Below are 18,187 nucleotides of genomic sequence, written 5' to 3'. Positions count from 1 at the left end.
TCATGAGCTTTCGTGGGTGACAAAGTGGGTATTCACCCACGAAAGCTCATGATCCAAAACGTCTGTTAGTCTATAAGGTGCCACAAGATTCTCTGTCATAGAGAACAATCCTGCATTGGGCTTTGGGGGATGGACCCAGTAGATCTTACCCATCTCTCATTTCTACAGCTGGAATAATGCTCATCCTACTGTAGTGGCTTCACGGAGATGGGCCCATATCCTTGCTGGACAGCTCAGCCAGGGCCTCTAAACAGCCCAGTAGCCTCATTTCTGATTAATGATAAGCAGCTTCCCTTCCGCATCTGTTTGGAAGGAGATTGGGTTTAATCGCTCTTGTTTGTTCTCGCTCCAACCTAGCTCCCGTACTTTATGAACGAGCTCACTCTCACCGAGCTGGACATGGGGACATCCATCCCCCTCGTTCTCAGTGCCTCCAATCCGATCATCGATAACCGAGGTAAGGGCCCCCTCCCACCCAGTTCAGTGCATTCGCACCAGGCCTTAGCCCCCGTCACTTTGCATTAACATAGGAACTGGGCTTAAGACTTTTTTTAAAAAACATGTTTTGGGACGATTAAAGCATCCCCGTGAAAAGTGACCATCCCTTGTGCCCATCAGCCACGGACAAAGACCATTTTAGAGCAACAAGTCTGTAAAAGTTACTTGGTGGCAACTATTTGACACAAGCTTGGTTCCACCACAGCAATGGCACTGCCTGCTTCATCCACAGAGCATTCAATCAATGGGAGCTTTACGCTGACTTCCGGGAGCTTTGGGTCCAGCCCTATGGCATTGCTAATGCACCCACAACCAGATCATCCTACAGTCCAATATTCCACAGAGACTGACCTCTGCTGTCACGCCGAGGAGGGATCCCTCCGGATCAGGGTGGCGACACGTTGGTGGAGCTGTAAGGGAGAAGCTTGCATTGTTGCTGCCCAGAGCTTCCCTGTGCTCTGGCCTCTGATCTCCAGGGCTGTCAATCCAGCACCTTCCTCCATCATTAATTGACTGACAAAAGAAACCCAAAGTGGGCATTTTATAGAATATCAGGGTTGGAAGGGACCTCAGGAGGTATCTAGTCCAACCCCCTGCTCAAAGAGGACCAGTTCCCAACTAAATCATCCCAGCCACGGCTTTGTCAAGCCTGACCTTAAAAACTCTAAGGAAGGAGAATCCACCACCTCCCTAGGTAACCCATTCCAGTGCTTCACCACCCTCCTAGTGAAATAGTGTTTCCTAATATCCAACCTAGACCCCCTCCACTGCAACTTGAGACCATTGCTCCTTCTTCTGTCAGTGAACCAAACAGAGACAGCTACAACTGGGGGCCACTATGAACTGGAGGGTTATAACTGGAGGTGCTATATACTAGGAACCCGTCGCCTGGGCAGTGAGAGCCCCTCGCCCTGGTGGAAAACAGGGCAAGTAGAACACCCCAAACCAATCGGCCCCTTCCCTGAGGGGGCCATTGCAATGGGAGGACAGGGAAGGGCAGTTGTCAACGCTGCTAAGTGTCATCCCAGGGGAGCCCTGGGGAAATGGCGAGTTGGCAGTCTCCTAGGGGAAAGGAAGAAGCATGACAAGTGGCAGAAGAGTCCAGGACTGCCTCAGGGACAGGGAAAGAGAAGGCTTGGAGTAGAGGAGGGAGCATGGGGAGGGGTCGGGTGTGGAGAAAGGCAGGCATTGAGGCTGGGTGCCGGATTAACCCTTCGAGCACCACAGTCAGCACTTCCACGCCCACACCCACTTTGTTCCACATGGGTGGCCACTTGACAAGTCACGTAGCAACCAGCCTGAGGGTAGCAGAGGGGTTAGCCACTCACAGTGAAGCACAGCTTGGAACAAAGGCTTATGGGAAGGTCACAAACCCTTCCCCAAAATGGGGTGCATTTGGGGGAGATGTCACTGGATCCCCTCGACCATGGCACCAGTCTTTCTCCATCCGAGGCATCCCACAACCCAGCTGTGGCAGCACGTTGACCCTCCCAAGTCTCCAGTTATCCCCTCTAAAAAGGTCAAACCCCCCCCCGCCACACCCACTCCCCAGGAGTTCATTCAATAGAGACGCTGGATTAATATTTCATCCTCACACGCTGTTTGCCAGGGACTCCTTGCCATGGAGGAATAAAGCTTGTGTTGACTCTCTCTCCCTCATGCACGTCTCCTCGCATCCCTCCAGATCTCCCACCAGCACCTCGGTCTCCATTCCAGCTGTGCAACCTCAGATAAAGCAGGCAAGAGCACACAGGGACTCAGAACATTCATGGCCTGCTTGGGAATGCGTGACCCGTCGCCCACACTCCCAGGAGGCAAGTGAAAAGGGGACAGAGGAGCGGAAAATAAAGGGGCCACGCTGAGCCTTCAAACAGAGCCCTCTTCCTGCTGCCGGCGGCCGACTCAGCACAGTAATAACTGCTCTGTGCAGCCAGAAGGCAGGGCAGTGCAGTCCTTGCTACAGGCGTCACAAGAACCTGCTGGATTTCCCAATGTGTGGAACAGGAATCCTGCATTATTAATGTCAGGATAAAGGCCTTGCCCAGGATTGGGGCCCCACAGTGCTGGAGGTTGTGTGTATGTACGCACATGCACACACACTCTCTCTCTCTCTCTCTCTCTCTCTCCCACCCCCATTTCACTGGTTGGGCCCAGAGAGATTCAGTGACTCACCCCAGGAGACAGTGGCTACGCTAGGAATTTAACCCAGCGCCTCCTGCCTCTCAGCCTAGGGCACTGCCTCCGGAGCAGCCTCCCTGTACGATGGGAGCAGCGAGGCAGCTGCTACCCAGGCAAGGCCAGGGTGGCTGATTGAACAGGGTAAATTCCACAGTTTCCAGGGTTCAAGACTCTTATGTCACCTGTTCACATCGAGTAGTGAACAAAGGCTCTTATCCTCTGGTGGATCTTCAGGGGCCTGTGTGAGAGAGGTCAGTGACCAGAGCCCAGTTCCCACAGGGCTGGCTTCCCTGCATGAGGCACCTTTGCTGGCAGTCTCAGCAGAGCAGCCAAGGGTCACGAATAGAGAGGCAGGCACGACAGGGCTGAAGGAGGGAAGGCTGGATAGACAGATGCTGAGCTTCCCTCTCCTCCCAAAAGGTCGTCCATCCTGGTCTCGAATAAGGCAACGTGGGGAAGCTGGTACTGCCCGTGCGATACCGGCTCTCGGGCCAGCACCTTTCCCAAGTACCAAGTCCAATGAAGCTTTGTATCAGACACCTCGCATCCTCCCAGACACCGCAGATTCATGGGACCGTGGGTCACCTGCATCCTGTCCTCTCTGCAGGGCTTTGGGTGGACCTGGAAGTCATCTACAACGGCGCCCTACAGATGACACTGGAGACAAAGATGAACTTGTGCAAGTTGGGGAAAGAGGCACTGGCAGAGGAGAGTGGGCAGGCGGCTGCTGATGGGGAAGGGTAAGTCACTAAAGCGTTACTGGGCCCTTCACTCCTGTGACATAGAATATCAGGGTTACAAGGGACCTCAGGGGGTATCTAGTCCAACCCCCTGCTCAAAGCAGGACCAACCCCAACTAAATCATCCCAGCCAGGGCTTTGTCAAGCCAGGCCTTAAAAATCTCTAAGGAAGGAGATTCCACCACCTCCCTAGGTAACCCATTCCAGGGCTTTACCACCCTCCTAGTGACATCAGGGCGGGAGAGACCCTGGTCCAACTGTTCCTCCAGAAGGTAATCAGTTCTGTAGCTGTGCTCAGTAAGAGCACTGGGTTTTGACATGACTATGAAGCCTTTGTGAATTAATTCAAGGCACCCAGGATGCTGCATTGTTCTGTCTCTACACTGAACAGAAAGCGCTTTATAATTCAGTGCAGTCTGCAAAATCATGGGTCTGAAGGCACTTTGTACATCTACAGCCATCTACAGCTCACCTCCCTGCCGGGTGGCACAGGCCAAATGGATTTATCTCCATGTTCTCATCACGCCGCCTTCTAATCAGAAGGAACCTGGTCAGTCTTGATCTGAAGCAGCGTCTTAGAAGAGATCAGATTATTCCAGAGCAATGGGACAAGGTGTCTGGTACTAGGGGCCGTCCGGAGTCACATACCATCCAGCTGTGGGAGAAGGAATAAGTCGAATGAAAATCAATCAACTCAGTTTGGAGGGTTTTATCAGGCCATCTGTGCTGAATATTTTCCATTTGTCTGAGCAGGATGGAGACAGCTGGGAAGTTAGTTCTAGGAAAGAATCATTAATAAAATAAAAAGATAAGAAGCGTGTGCCTGTGGCTTGTTTGTCATGACCGGCTTGTGCGCCGAGTTAGCTGACAGCCTCATTCCGGACTTGTCCTAATCTCTAATCGTTTATCAGTGATCAAAACAAAAATCTGCCCCCTCCCCATGTGCCACTTTGGGTTTTTTAAAATCAGGACAAAATGTTCTGTCTGGAGCTGTGAGTGTTCTCATGGCCTGGTGTTCTTCCCACGCTGCTCCTGGGCACAGAGCCCCTGGCCCCATTCTCCATTTAACTGGGCCCTGTTGAAAGCACAGATGGGCTGGAAAGTTAAACCTTTTGTAACATGAACAGCTTTAGGCGAGGAGAGGGGACAGCCCAGAAGTGGGTGAATTCTGAGTTGCTCCAGATAATGAAAAGTGCATGGGAAAGACAAGCATAGAAGGAACGAGGCTTTTGCTTCATGCTGCATCCTGCTCTTCAAAAAGAAATCTGCGGGGGGACAAATGTCATAGAATCATAGGGCTGGAAAGGACCTCGAGAGGTCATCTAGTCCAGTCCCCTGCACTCACGGCAGGACTAAGTATTATCTAGACCATTCCTGACAGGTGTTTGTCCAACCTGCTCTTAAAAATCTCCAATGATGGAGATTCCACAACCTCCCTAGGCAATTTATTCCAGTGCTTAACCACTCTGACAGTTAAAAAGTTTTTCCTAATGTCCAACTTAAACCTCCCTTGTTGTAATATAAGCCCACTGCTTCTTGTCCTATCCTGAGAGATTAAGAACAACAATTTTTCTCCCTCCTCCTTTTAACAACCTTTTATGTACTTGAAAACTGTTATCATGCCCCTCCTCCCCAAGTCTTCTCTGGCCTCTCCCTCTTGGTTCAAATGCAACTCCAGGTTGCTAGTGCTCTTCTTACCATCTGGAAGTATATGAAATAAGCTGGTGGATCTTGGTCTAGCTCGTGGTGGACTTGTGTTCACAATACAGCCAGCAAAGCTAGCTGAGAAGCACAGAAACTGGATCTGCTGCAGCCCACTTACATGATCTTGTCTCCGAGATGGTGGAATGGAGGAAACTTGTACTAGCCTGGCCTTTTGCTGTACTTGACCAGCCATGAACAAGGTTGTCAACCACTCGTAATGAATCATACTAATCACATACACCTGGCCCGTCCTTCTCACAGCATGTTGCAAACCGTCACCTATTCATCAGAGAGTGATCTGCTGGGATGTCCTTAGCACAATTGGAAGAGTCTGTTGTACAGACTGAACAAAAACACAGCATCTCCCGCAACCAACTCCCAATCTAGGACAAGCGACGACTGAGAGATCCAGAGAAAGGGATACATGAGACAAGACTGGTCAGCATGATAGGCAGTCATCTCAGAGGCCGAACCATCATCAAGATTTTTGTAGACCTCAACAGTGAAGGAGAGTTTGGAGAGATCTGAAGGAGGGCTATGAGGTAGCTTTGTGGGTGTTTATGGGGAGCTTCTCCCAGACGTGATGGAAGAAAACACCAAGATGCTTGTTTGAAAAAGTAATGAGTAGGTGATGGAGGCTGGAATCATGGGCAGATGGGAACTGACATCTCAGTAGCAAGTGAGAGATGCTAGGAAGGGTCAGGGCTGAAAGTGAAGACAAGCAGCTTCTGCTTGATGCAGGACCAGTGGATGGATGACGGTCAAAGCAATAAGCTGGGAGACTGATCTTTGCAGACAGCATTCTGATTGGCTATTAGCCAAACAGGCTAGCATTTCTCGAGGCCAGAGAGAAGGACGCTGTAGTAACTGAGATGAGAGATGATGAGATGCTGGCCGAGAGTTTTAGCTGCGTGGATGGATAGGAAAGGCCACATCTTACCACGTATGTAAAAAGAATCTGCAAGTCTTAGACACAGCCTGGATATGAAGAGCCTAGAGAGAGATGCAAGCCAGAGGCAGGATGGTGGTGTTGTCATGGTGATCGAGAAAGAAGCTATGGGGGGGGCGAGATTGAGGGGAAAGATTAAAAGCATTGTTTTAGCCACGTTGAGCTTGAGCTGACAGCTAGACATCCACAAGGAGAAGTCAGAGTGACAGGCCGAGATGTTTGGACAGGAGGAGACAGGTCTGGAGCAGAGAGGTAGATCTGAGCTGGAACTGCAGGTTGTAACAAGAATCCTCTCCTGGCCCAGCCCTCTGATGGAAGATGATGGGAGTGTCAGGCGCAGCACCAGGATCTTTGTCCCATGTGGGGCTGCTTGCCAGGAGGCCAGATGGGACAGCACCTACCTTGCTTCTGATTCTGTTTTCATCCTGGGTAAATGCACCGAGCCATAATAATTGCTTCGCTTCTGTATCCCTTAGTGCAGGAAGAGAAATTGCTTGTGGTTTGAGGTCACTAGGATGAAGGCCTGGCAGCTGATTGGGTTTGCATGGGGAGGAGGTGGCCAGGGGCTACATTTTAAGGATCCGGGGGTAGCATTTGACTTTAAGGCCGATCACTCCTGCTTTGTTCCAGCTTTTGCGGGTGGGGATATTGAAAAGCTGTACGTCCCAGCAGGACGTGGGGATATTCTGCCAGGGATCATCTCCACAAGATGTACATCCCCATAGTGCTTTACCAAGATAAATCACAAATAGCACAAGGAGAGAGATTCAGAGGTTCTGTCTCCCACGAGATACAGCAAAAGTGAATAGACCAGGCCTGGCACAGCTTCCACAGTGAAATTCCTGGATGCGCACACACTTACACTGGGCCTCAGCAAGGCCTCATATGTTTTCTGCTGCGATTTGAAAGGAGAAGGAGAATGATGAGACAGAGGGATCCAGGGAGGCCGTTCCAATTGGCAGGTGCTGCAGAGGAGAAGGCTCTTATACCACCACAGGGAGGAAAGTGACAGAGGAGAGGCTGGTGCCGGAGGAATGGAGAAAACAGGTTGGGGGAATAGAGAGAAAGCAGCTCGATGAAAGTTTTAACATCACACTCAGTGGTGCATTAAATCTCTCTGCAACTGGAGCCAAAGCTCTTTGCTTCACCAGCTTCACGCTGGATTTACTATACCTCAGAGCCAAGATGACTTTGTGTGGTTTCGATTGCAAGGCATGCATTCCCCTGCCTCCCTACCGCTCCAAATCCCTCGCCTCGCGGAACTGCTCAGCCCTGGCAAGGGGATGGCATCGCTCTGACACAGGAAAGGTAGCGACAAGCCTCCTTTTAACAATACACTCGGGCAGGGAGCAGCATCAACCTTTGCCTCTCCCAGTACAGCTCTAGGGGGGTCACTAGATAACAACTCTCCAGCTCACACCCCTCCTCCACAATGCTGGCAGTCTGCATTCCCCCTGCAAAATCCTCCCCAGCCTGGCACTGCAGGTAGGTCAGCGTCACCAGGCCATTTCTTCTTAAAGGGGAGTTAAAGCCCAGGTCCCTTGATAAAGGACTTAAATAGAGAACAATGCTGCCTGCGGGGTCGTGCCACAGCTATCAGCACAAGCCAGGCAACAAGAGAGACCAAGGCATGATGCCAGGATGAGCCATTTGCCCTCCTCTGGGGTCACCATGTCCTGGCAAACCCAGCAAGTAGCATGAAGAACTCCCAAGAGATCAGCCCAGCTGGGGCATCCTGCATGGGAGATGGCTCTGGAGCCCCCAAGCCAGCCAGCTGCCCAGACTCTCCTGCATTTAGACAGCGCTGGGTAAGAGTTTCAGAGCCCCTTTAATGGCACCTGGCTGGGCATCCACCTCTAAACTCTCACCCCCAGTGGCAGCTTGGAAAGTCCCATTGTCTGCCTCAAGCTCCAGGACCTGCCAAGTCCCACTAATCCCCTCCCCTTAGAAACTGACTTGGAAGAGCCCCATTGTAACAGGTTCTGACCTCTCCAGTGTCAGGCATGGCCATTGCCTCAGTTTCCCCTCTGATACCATCTCCCTCTTGCTCTTAGTTTACTATAATCCTACAGCTAAATTACACTCCTCCCATGCTGAGGTAAGGAAAGTCCAAATGAAGTCTCCCTTGGGTCACCAGGCCAGCCTGCTCCAGTCACTCCCCGCTCTGTCTCCCAGGGACCTGAGGAAAACCAACAGATACACACCCCAATCTCCTCTGGGGGCCAGTGCCCAAATCCCCAGTTACTCACCCACTTTCTCCAGGGTCCCTGCAGGTCTACAGGGAACGATAAGACCTCTCTGTCTGTTCCCTTTGCAGAGAAGCCTGCAAGCCCTCCCATACCCATACACACCCAAACCTTGTTCCTCCTGCTCTCTTCTCTGTTCTGGGGGGCTTATATCCTCCTCCTTCCTCCTAACATGCCTTGCTATAATAACCCACAATTCCCAATGGTCCTGGGAGCTGTAAGTCCCAGAATGCCCTGGTTCTGCATTTAAAATGAGAACAGGCTGTTGTCCTTGGGCTGTAGCCTTAAAGGGCCAGGACACCCTGCTGCATCCAGGTTCATCCTAGTATAAGAAACAGAGGTGACCCTGCCATGTGTCCTTGCCACTGGCTCCTCTTCCCAAGCACCTGGCCCATCCTGCAGGGCTAGACGGAAGACGCCAGGGCCATGTTAGCCCCAACAGCCTTTGCTGCTAGCGTCTGTCTGTCTGACACTAGAGAGAGCGCCGACACGCTGGGGGCTAATACAAAGAGCTGTGAGTAAAGGCTTGGCTAGCGATCAGGCCCGTGCAGTCTGCGGGTGCCACAGCACAAGGACCCCCCCAGGGACTCACCCACTCCCTCTTTGCTTGCAGGGCAAAGCCTCGGGTGGTCCTGCTGGCAGACAGCGATGCAGAATCCTCCAGCGCCGGCTCCTCCGACGAAGACGTCCTAGCAGCAGAGCCTTCTGCAGCCCTGGGAGAGAGGATTGTCCCCTCTCCTGCTGAAGGGTAAATAATTAATAATAAAATAGTAATAGTAATCCCTAGCCCGCCTATAGCATTTTCGCTCAGTAGATCTCAAGGCACTTTAAAAAGGAGGTCACCATCATTTCCATTTCACAGATGGGGAAACTGAGGCACAAAGCAGGTAAGTGACTTGCCCAAGATCCCCCAACAAAGCCATGGCAGAGTCAGGACCCAGGTCTCCCGCATCCTAGTCAAACAACCCCCTCCCAGAAGAAGGGCTCCTCAGCTAGCCCTGCCTGCAGGGAGCCATTCACAATCACAGCGGCTAGACACCGCACCATGAGCACAGGACGGCTGGCTGGCCGGCTAGATCATTGAGTCTGACGTCCTGCAAAGGCACGTTGTCATCTCCCCGATGAAGCTATTAGGGAAATCTAGAAGGAGAAGAGTCATAGGAGTGTGAGAGTCTCACACCTGCAGTGCCTCCTGCTGGATGGATTTCTGTGTCCTGGGAGCCACGGAGAAGGGTGGCCTGGTCCTGCTGGAGGAGTGTTGCAGTGTCATGGACTGCAGGGTGGGGGGGTTCTACAGGAAGTGAGAGGTGCCCCCAGGATGAATGGGGTGGGTACCAAGTGAGGTGAGGCCCCAGCTTAGCCCCTTGCCTTGCAACAGCCCCCCTTTTTCAGGCTGATGCTGACTCTCCTCTTCCTCTGCTTAGCCACAGTGGCAGCAACAGCACCAGCCGCAAGATCCTGCGCTTCGTGGATAAGATCGCCAAGTCCAAGTACTTCCAGAAGGCCACTGAAAACGAGTTCATCAAGAAGATGATTGAGGAGGTGTCCAACACGCCGCTGCTGCTGACTGTGGAAGTCCAGGAGCTGTCCGGGACCTTGGCTGTGAACATTCCTCCACCCCCGACAGACCGAATCTGGTAGGAGCACCCTTGGGTCCCACCATGCAGTGATTCGCCACAGAGCCTGGCTTCTACTTCCCAGAGCTTAGTGGAACATGGTCAGGGAGTTTCGGCCTGAGATTTAGGATTAGGAAACTCAACATGGGCAGAAATATTCTCCCAAAAGAGGGACTGGATTGCTTAGGGGATTGGGCCAGACACATCACACTTTTCCCATCTAGGTCATGGGTTCAAATGCAGCACCAGATAGTGCTAGTGACCAAAATCTCTTGTGGTCTGATGGCTGTTCAGTGGGTCTCAGCCCACATCCTAATGGACAAGTGTCCCAAACTGCCCCTTTCACTGGCAGTGTCAGCAGAGAGGCCAATAGCTGTATGGGCCACAGAGACTGCACTTCCCTGTCACCAGGCCATGTCTGCAGGAGCACAAGAAGTTTGTGATGGTCTCTGCTTCCTTCCTTCCCCCTCCAGGTACAGCTTCCGAATCCCTCCCCAGCTGGAGCTGAAAGTCCACCCGAAGCTGGGTGAGCGGGAAGTCACCTTCATCCACGTCACGGAATGGATTGAGAGGAAGCTGCAGCATGAATTCCAGGTACCTGCGCCCAGAGCACTGGAAGAGGAATGATGAGTACACTGGGGATGGATCAGAACCAAAGATGGGGCAAGTGGGACCTAAACAATGTAAAGATGGGCCTGCAAAGTCTGGGGCCAGATGTTGCAAACCTCAAGTTTTGGCAGTGTTTCGATCCTGGGTTTTGATTCATTTAAAGGAAGGAGATAGAGTTTGGGCATCTCCAAATTCAGTGTTCTGGCCCATGTTTTGGTTCAGGCCAATCTGGAGAGAGCTGAAACCAAACCGGAGTCGGACCTCTTTGGAAAACACAAGTTAAACTTTTTAGGGGGTTGATTCAAATCAATGAAGTGCTCCAAGAGCAGCTGCCCTCATCAGATTCCCCACCCAGTTGAAACCAGAAGGCGCTGGTGAGACAGCCTTAGCTCCTGAGCCAACCACCCTGATTCTCATCCCAAAGAGATTCAGCCAAGTTCAGATCCTAGGGGCATCTGCAAGAGTTTGAAGGTGCTACATGCTTTGAGTTATTCTCTCTTTTGCATTCCTTGTTAAACCTGTTATCCATCTACCTTTTATTCTTAGGCTTCTGGTCTGAGGCCACTGACAAGTCCTAGCACTCAGCCGCCATGGGAAACAGGACCTTCTGTCCCAAAACAGGCTTCTGCCCAGTGAGCTGAAGGAGATGCTCCTTTGGGTTATGGCTCTTGTTGGTTTTTAGCCACTAGGCAGGGGGAAAACACCTTATAAACCTGGGAGGACTGAGTCCAGCCAGCAGAGCTGCACATAGGCATTAGCCACTCCATTACGTTGCTGCTTATTGTAAGCTGCATCCCAGGTTCTAAGCCCCAGTAGGACAGTAGCAACAGGTACCAATCAGCCCTTCAGAGCTCCCAGCTTTGTCCCTCTGAAGGTTTTTTAATGCCGTGGTTTTAGTTTTGTCCAATTTCTTTTTTTCAGAAAATTTTAGTGATGCCAAACATGGATGATCTCATCATTCCCATCATGCACTCCGGCTTGGAACCCCAACCCCCCATGGAGGAGCCCTTGAAGGACCTTCCAGCGGATAGCGAGAAGTGGCTCTGAAGAGTGACCCACTGGCTGGGTCAAGACACTTGGCAGAACTCTGGAGGATTTGCGGAGATGCCCAGCTAACCTGGACCTGGCCACCGGTTGCCACACAGGAGCCAAGACTCTGATCTGAAGTCTTCAGGTTCATCTCTCCATCTCGTCTTCAGCATCCCCCAGCCCATCAAAGGAGCCTCTTCTTCAAATATGATGCAGCACGTTAAGGACAGAAACATACACCCCTGGGGGAGGAGCAAGTTGGAGTCACCCAAGCATACAAAACTCCAGGTAGTTCATCCATCACCACCAGGTTCCTCTGGATCAATACAACTCCCTTGTGGCCAGTTGGGGCAGAAACTTGCTCAGGACTGTCTGTTTTACAAAGGGGGGTGCAAGAAACCCTGGAGAGGAGGAAGCCTGAGGTCCAAGGAGTGTTAATCAGACATTGTGATCAGAAATGACCCAAGCATATTGCATCAGCACTGGACATCCTTTAAACAGGCAGCCGGGTCTGCCAGGAAAACTGCAGGCAGGAAAGGAACTGAAACACACACACACACACACACACACAAAACATAACCCCCATTACCCCTACAAGTGTTTTATTGTACTCTGAGTCTCACCACCACCCAGCCGGTTGAATGGGTGGGTGAGAGAGAGAGAGAGAGAGAGAGAGAGAGAAGAGCGAAGCTGGGTATCTGTGATAGGCTGCTTTGTATCTGTGTCTGAACACAAGGTACAGGCAGGGATGCACAGCCCTGATCCTGGCTGGGCAATGGCTGTCGCAAGGGGTTAGCTGAAGGGGGAGAGGCGGGGAAAGCGGCTATTTGATGATAACCAGGCAGCAGCGGTGCAGGGAAGGACTGAAACAGTCACATGTCAAAATCCACCAACCGTTCAGTCAGGCCAAGTTGGGGCAGAGGGCAGGGATGTGGGGGTGAACCCCCAATACCTAAGGGGCAGGGAGCCTGAGGGGGAGCGCTCAGTATGCCAGGGAAAGGAGAGGAGGGGAAGTCCCATAAGCCTCAGAGAGAGAGAGCGGCTTGTAGACAAAAAGAGAGGCAGCATTGTCAGCTGCCCAGGTTCAGCCCATCCTGAGCTAACGCCCTCAGTCCAGGCAGTGCACCCTGTGCTGGGGAAAGCAGGAGGCCTGGGCACGAGGCTCCATGGCAGCACCTCTAATGGGTCAAAAGCAGGGGAGGAGACAGCAACAGCCCTCTTCTCCCATCCCAGGCCCAGAGGAGTGGAGTGAGCCAGCTGGCAGAGGAGGTGGGGATCAGGAAGCTGGTGGAGCGGAGGTCGGAGGGAGATCGAGTGGTGCGTGTCAAGCTTTGCAGCCATGTGAGAGCACTGCCGGGCATTAAGGGGTTAACTCTTCAGCTGGCACGGCTTCCCTGGGCCTGCCTTTGTCCTCACTGATGCTCACCAGCATTGCACCCTGATTCCATCCTGCCCTGGAGTTACCCCTGGTGGGACATTAGCAGGGGGAGCCTGGGTTCCCTTGGTATTGAAGCCCCACTGCCCAAGGCCTGTGCCCCACTGAAGCTGGCCCCCTCTGCCTTGCAGTGAATGAGGCAGAGAGAAGTAGCCTCCTACTGGCATTTTCCTTTGCTCCATGCTTCCTCGCTGTGATGTGTTTCAGGAGAGACACAGCTCAGCCACCAGCAACGCCACAAGCATCTGAAAACACCAAGCGGACCAACCCTGCACCGGGCAGTGATAGATGGCACCCGTCTGGACGATAGCACGAGGCACAAAGTGGGACCATTTGATGCTCCACGCCATAAAAGTAACAGATTCTGTCAAGTAATGTCACGGAACTGCGTTAAAACAAAGGGCTTTGCAGACCAGGTGGATGTGTAAGAAAAGAGCTGAACTGAAGCAATAAAGTTTGCATTCATCCACCAGGGATTCAGGCTGGGATGTGTTTGTTATTTTCCAGTTATATTTATTGTGCTTTGTGTCTATATTGCCATTTCAGGGGGGCTTTTCTTTATAGCCACTCACTGAAGACCAGGATGTAGAACTCACTATCCATGGTCCATCTAGCCCAGTAGCTCATCTTCCAGCAGGGGCCGGTGCCAGATGCTTCAGAGGGAGTGAGCAGAACAGGGCAATAAACTGAGTTATCCATCCCCTGTTGGCCAGTCCCAGCTTCTGGTAGGTGGAGGTTTAGGGACATCCAGAGCCTGGGGTTATGCCTCTACCATCTTGGTGAATGGACCTGTCCACCAATAACTTATGTTTGAACCCAGTTATACTTTTTACTTTCACAACATCCCCACTGGTAATAACCAATGCTCAAACCACTGCGCTATCCCTGCCCCCTTGTGAAGCACAGGTTACATACCAGTTAGTCGTTTTGCAGTTTCACAAATGAGTTCCTTCAGAACTCTTCAGTGAATCCCATCTGATCCTGGTGATGTATTACTGTCCCATTATCAATTTGTTCCAAAACCTCCTCTATTGACACCTCAGTCAGGGACAGTTTTTCAGATTTGTCACCTAAAAAGAATGGCTTAGGTGTGGGAATCTCCCTCACATCCTCTGCAGTGAAGACTGATGCAAATAATTAATGTTGTTTCTCTGCAATGAGCTTGTCTTCCTCCAGTGCTCTGTTAGCACCTGAGCATCCTCTGGCACCACTGATTGATTGGCAGCCTTCCTGCTTCTGATGTATTTTAAAAAAAAATCTGTTAGTTTTTGAGTCTGGCTCCTTGCTTGTCACATTCTTTTTTGGCCCTGCCTAATTACACTTCTACACTGGACCTGTCAGGGTTTATGTTCCTTGCTAGGCTTTGATGTCCACTTTTTAAAATATGCCTTCTTGTCTCTAACTGCCTCTTTCACTTTATTGTTTCTCCTGTAATCTTCCCAGGTATTTCACAGTCACCATCACCATCTTAGTCATGTGGTCAGCAGTATATTCCTACTGCTACAGTCTTAGTGTTCAAGCACGGACTTTCTATCCATTGAGATGCTATGGTATTGTTTGATTTATTTAAGATTTTTACTGCGTTTGACTCTATGCCACTCCCCCATCTGCTCAGTCATTCCTCTATATTTTGTACCCTGGTATTACTGTGTCCCATTGATTATCATTGTTCCACAAAGTTTCTGTTATGCCTATTATATCAATATCCTCATTTAATGCCAGGCACTCAAATTCACCCATTATATTATTTAGACTTCTTACATTGATATACCAGCACTTATAAAATGTGTCAATATTTAGTTGTCTGCCTTCGTGTGATGTAATTGAATGGGATTCTTTTTTATTTGACTCTTTCTCTTTCATTCCTACCTGTACTTTACCAGCTTACTAGGATATAGAGTATCCCCTTTAATAAATCCACCCTCTCAAGGGATGTGTCTGTCCGAACCACACGGTCCTCCACACCTGTTGGCTTTCCCTCAGCCCTTAGTTTACAAACTATTCCCAGCTTTGGCCACTTCCCAACTCTCCAATCTATGTACCTTGGGTTGCTTGTCTGTAAAATGGGAATAATATTATTTCCTTATCTTTTATGGAGTGGACACAAAGTATTACTGATGACTTTGTGAAAGGGGTTGAAGTCCTCCGACCAGATCCAGGGCTATCTTCCCTCTTCCCGTGCAAGTATCACAGAGTTCAAACAACGGCCTAACCTTGCATCATTCAGACTGGCATAAATTTGTAATGGTGAGAGTAATTAACCATGGGAACAATTTCGCAGGGTCATGGGGGATTCTCCATCACTGACCATTTTTAAATCAAGATCGGATATTTTTCTAGAAGAATTATTTCAGGGAAGTCTCTGGTCTGTGTCCTACCGAGGGTCAGACTAGATGATCGTAATGATCGCCTCTGCCCTTGGAATTTATAAATCTATGATCGTGGCCCTGAGGGCCCACTCTAGGGTGGACAACTGTCATTCAAACACAGGGGAGAGGTTTTTGATTCCTCAGCATTCCTCTTTGGAGAATAATGAACCAATCTCCTCTCCTGTTCTCTGCTCATTTTGTTCTGTTCTAACTGGGTGCCAGCCTGATGTGGGGCTCTGTAACGATTTGTGACAGGTGATGATGCTGTCTCAACCACGTTCACTTCTCATCGTCCCCAGCAAAGGCCTGTGACAAGCAGCAACGCGGATGGACAATGCTGCATCCTCATGAGGCCCTGCAGCAGCAAAGTTCCTGCCTGTCTTCCCTTGTAATCAGCTGGGTAAAATGTCAGCTAGCAACAGTGCAGGAGGGAGCCAGGGCCCTCCCTCTACCTCGCTCCTGAGGCATGTGAACACAAATTGCTTTAGACTAGTTCTGCATGAAAGGACATCTCTCTCACCCTCCCACTCGGTACCAATGGGACCTTCCCCTCCTTCTGCAATTGGCACAACCCTGAGCCCCTGCTAACTGCCCTATCTCCCCATTTGTACAATGGATACTTTCCTCCTCCCTTGAGATCCAGGGATGAGTAGCTCATAGACCCATAGGGTTAGAAGGGACCATCTAGTCTTACCCCCTGCCAAGAAAATGCAGGATTTGTTGGGTCTAACCCATCCAGGACAGATGCCTCTCCAGCCTCCTTTGGAAAACCTCCAGTGAAGGAGCTTCCACAGCCTCCCAAGGGCATCTGCTCCATTGTCCAACTGTTCTTACAGTTAGGAAGTGTTTCCTGAGATTTAATCTAAATCTGCTGTGCTGTAGTTTGAACCCATCGCCTCTTGTCCTGCCCTCAATGGCAAGAGAGAACAACTTTTCTCCATCCTTTTCATGGCAGCCTTTCAAGTATTTGAAGACCGCTCTCATGTTCCCCCTTAATCTCCTCTTTTCCAAACTAAACATACCCTGTTCCTTCAGCCTTTGCTCATCTGGCTGCATTCCATCCCCTTGATCATCTTTGTCACTCATCTCTGGATCCTTTCCAGTTTCTCCATCTCCTTTCTATACATTGGTGACCAAAACTGGACACAGTTCCCCAGCTGAGGCCTAACCAGCACCGGGGTAACGCCGGGCAAGTGCGTTACTAGCCTCTTGCAGAGCATCTGGAGCTGGGGACAAGGCGTCCTGGGGAACTTCTTACTCTCCACTGCTGCTGTCCAGGAAAAGCAGGTTCTTCAAGGAACACATCTAGTTTCAACTTCCAGAAAAACGTATCTCCTCCTTGTTGGACCCGTTTTTCTGGAAGTTGAAGCAAGACAAATCCAGACAGGAAATAAGGTAAACATTTTTAACAGTGAGGGTAATTAATCATTGAACACCTTACCAAGGGTTATGGGGGATTCTCCATCACTGGCATTTTTTCAATCAAGATTGGATGTTGTTCTAAAAGATCTGCTCTAGGAATGATTGTGGGGACATTCTCTGGCCTGGGTTATCCAGGAGGTCAGACTAGATGATCACAATGGTCCCTTCAGGCCTTGGAATGTGTGAATATGCGTCCACTGAAGTCACAGGAAATGTACTTGCTGCCACCCAGGCTGAATTTTGTCCCGGGTCACATACATACACATAGCTCTGGTGCATATTATCATGCTGAGCCAAATTATGCTCTCAGATACATCAGTGTAAATCTGGAGTAGCTCCAGTGAGGTCGGTGGAGTCACTCTGGATTCATAGATCAGTGTAGTCAGAAGCAGACCATGACGGATACTAATGAATCAGACAGAGTAAAAATCCATTCCAATAGCCTTGTCTGACCCTTCCATCCTTCTGGCCTTGGAATCTATGAAAGATGTAATCATCCTGGCCAAACGAGGCAGGGCAGAACCAGCCTTGCTGACATGCCCGGGTTTTACAGGCCTTACAGGATTCATCTGTGCCAGGTCTTCTTTTCCTCTCCTGGAACAGCTGCCAAACAATGGGGCCTTGATCGGACAGGGATTTCTGCTGAGCACTGAGGAGGACGTGGAAGCCTGGTCAGATGGGGTCTCACCTGGCAGTGAAAAAGCGAAGGCAGCATGTCAGTTGCAGATAAAATCCCCCAGCTGGTGCTCCTGGTACAGTAGGAGTGACTCTGACATGCCTCTTCTGCAGCTTGCTGGAGGATTCCTCCCACTCCTGGCTGTGCCCAGCATAGCAGGAAGGATGGGAGAACTTGGTGACCTGAGGACAGGCTTTGGGCCCAAGTCTCCATCCGTAGAAGTCGACAGCACAACTCCCACTGACTTGAAAAAGGGTCAGTTAGCTAACGAATCCCAGAGCGGTCTCATTATGCCCACTTTAAACTGCCCTGCGTGGAGCTGCGCAGTCACCTCACTTCTGGGACTGGCCAGGTGTAAATGGCTTCTCCTTGCACTGCCAGCAGAGGTAGTGCACAACCGATGCCTTGTATCTCACAGCGCCAATGGCCATTCCCTGGACAGCATGAAAGAATTAGCGGACAGGAACTAGGGGATGTTCCTGAGTCACAACAGATCCCTATACAGCTCAGCTAAGAAAAGGCATCTCCAGGTATCGGAGTCTCATGGGACCAATTTCCCTCATGACTGTCCTCTCAGCAGCCCAGTGGATATCAATACATGGGGAGAAGGCTTTGGGATTTACTAATATGAAACTCCTCTTACACGAGACACTCATAACAGAAGCTAGTTTAAGCTTATTAATAACGGCGCCAGAATAAAGACAGAATGGTTTAGG

The 18,187-nt window shown here is 50.6% G+C and overlaps 1 protein-coding gene across 1 annotated transcript in view; it reads left to right on the top strand.

Moving 5' to 3' along the window:
• Positions 1 to 11,913, top strand: part of LOC116814851 (testis-expressed protein 2-like) — a 23,956-nt gene extending 12,043 nt beyond the window's left edge. The window contains exons 5-10 of the mRNA XM_032762791.2: positions 358 to 457; positions 3,284 to 3,416; positions 8,929 to 9,063; positions 9,740 to 9,952; positions 10,405 to 10,525; positions 11,462 to 11,913. Of these exons, the coding sequence (XP_032618682.1) occupies positions 358 to 457; positions 3,284 to 3,416; positions 8,929 to 9,063; positions 9,740 to 9,952; positions 10,405 to 10,525; positions 11,462 to 11,587 (828 nt within the window). The 3' untranslated portion in view covers positions 11,588 to 11,913. The remainder of the gene's footprint in view (positions 1 to 357; positions 458 to 3,283; positions 3,417 to 8,928; positions 9,064 to 9,739; positions 9,953 to 10,404; positions 10,526 to 11,461) is intronic.
• The last annotated feature ends 6,274 nt before the right edge of the window (positions 11,914 to 18,187 follow it).

Source organism: Chelonoidis abingdonii, chromosome 9, assembly GCF_003597395.2.
Source record: "Chelonoidis abingdonii isolate Lonesome George chromosome 9, CheloAbing_2.0, whole genome shotgun sequence".
Classification (NCBI taxonomy): Eukaryota; Metazoa; Chordata; order Testudines; family Testudinidae; genus Chelonoidis; species Chelonoidis abingdonii.
Note: the sequence above shows the minus strand (reverse complement) of the source record. Positions and strands in the feature narration are given on the sequence as shown.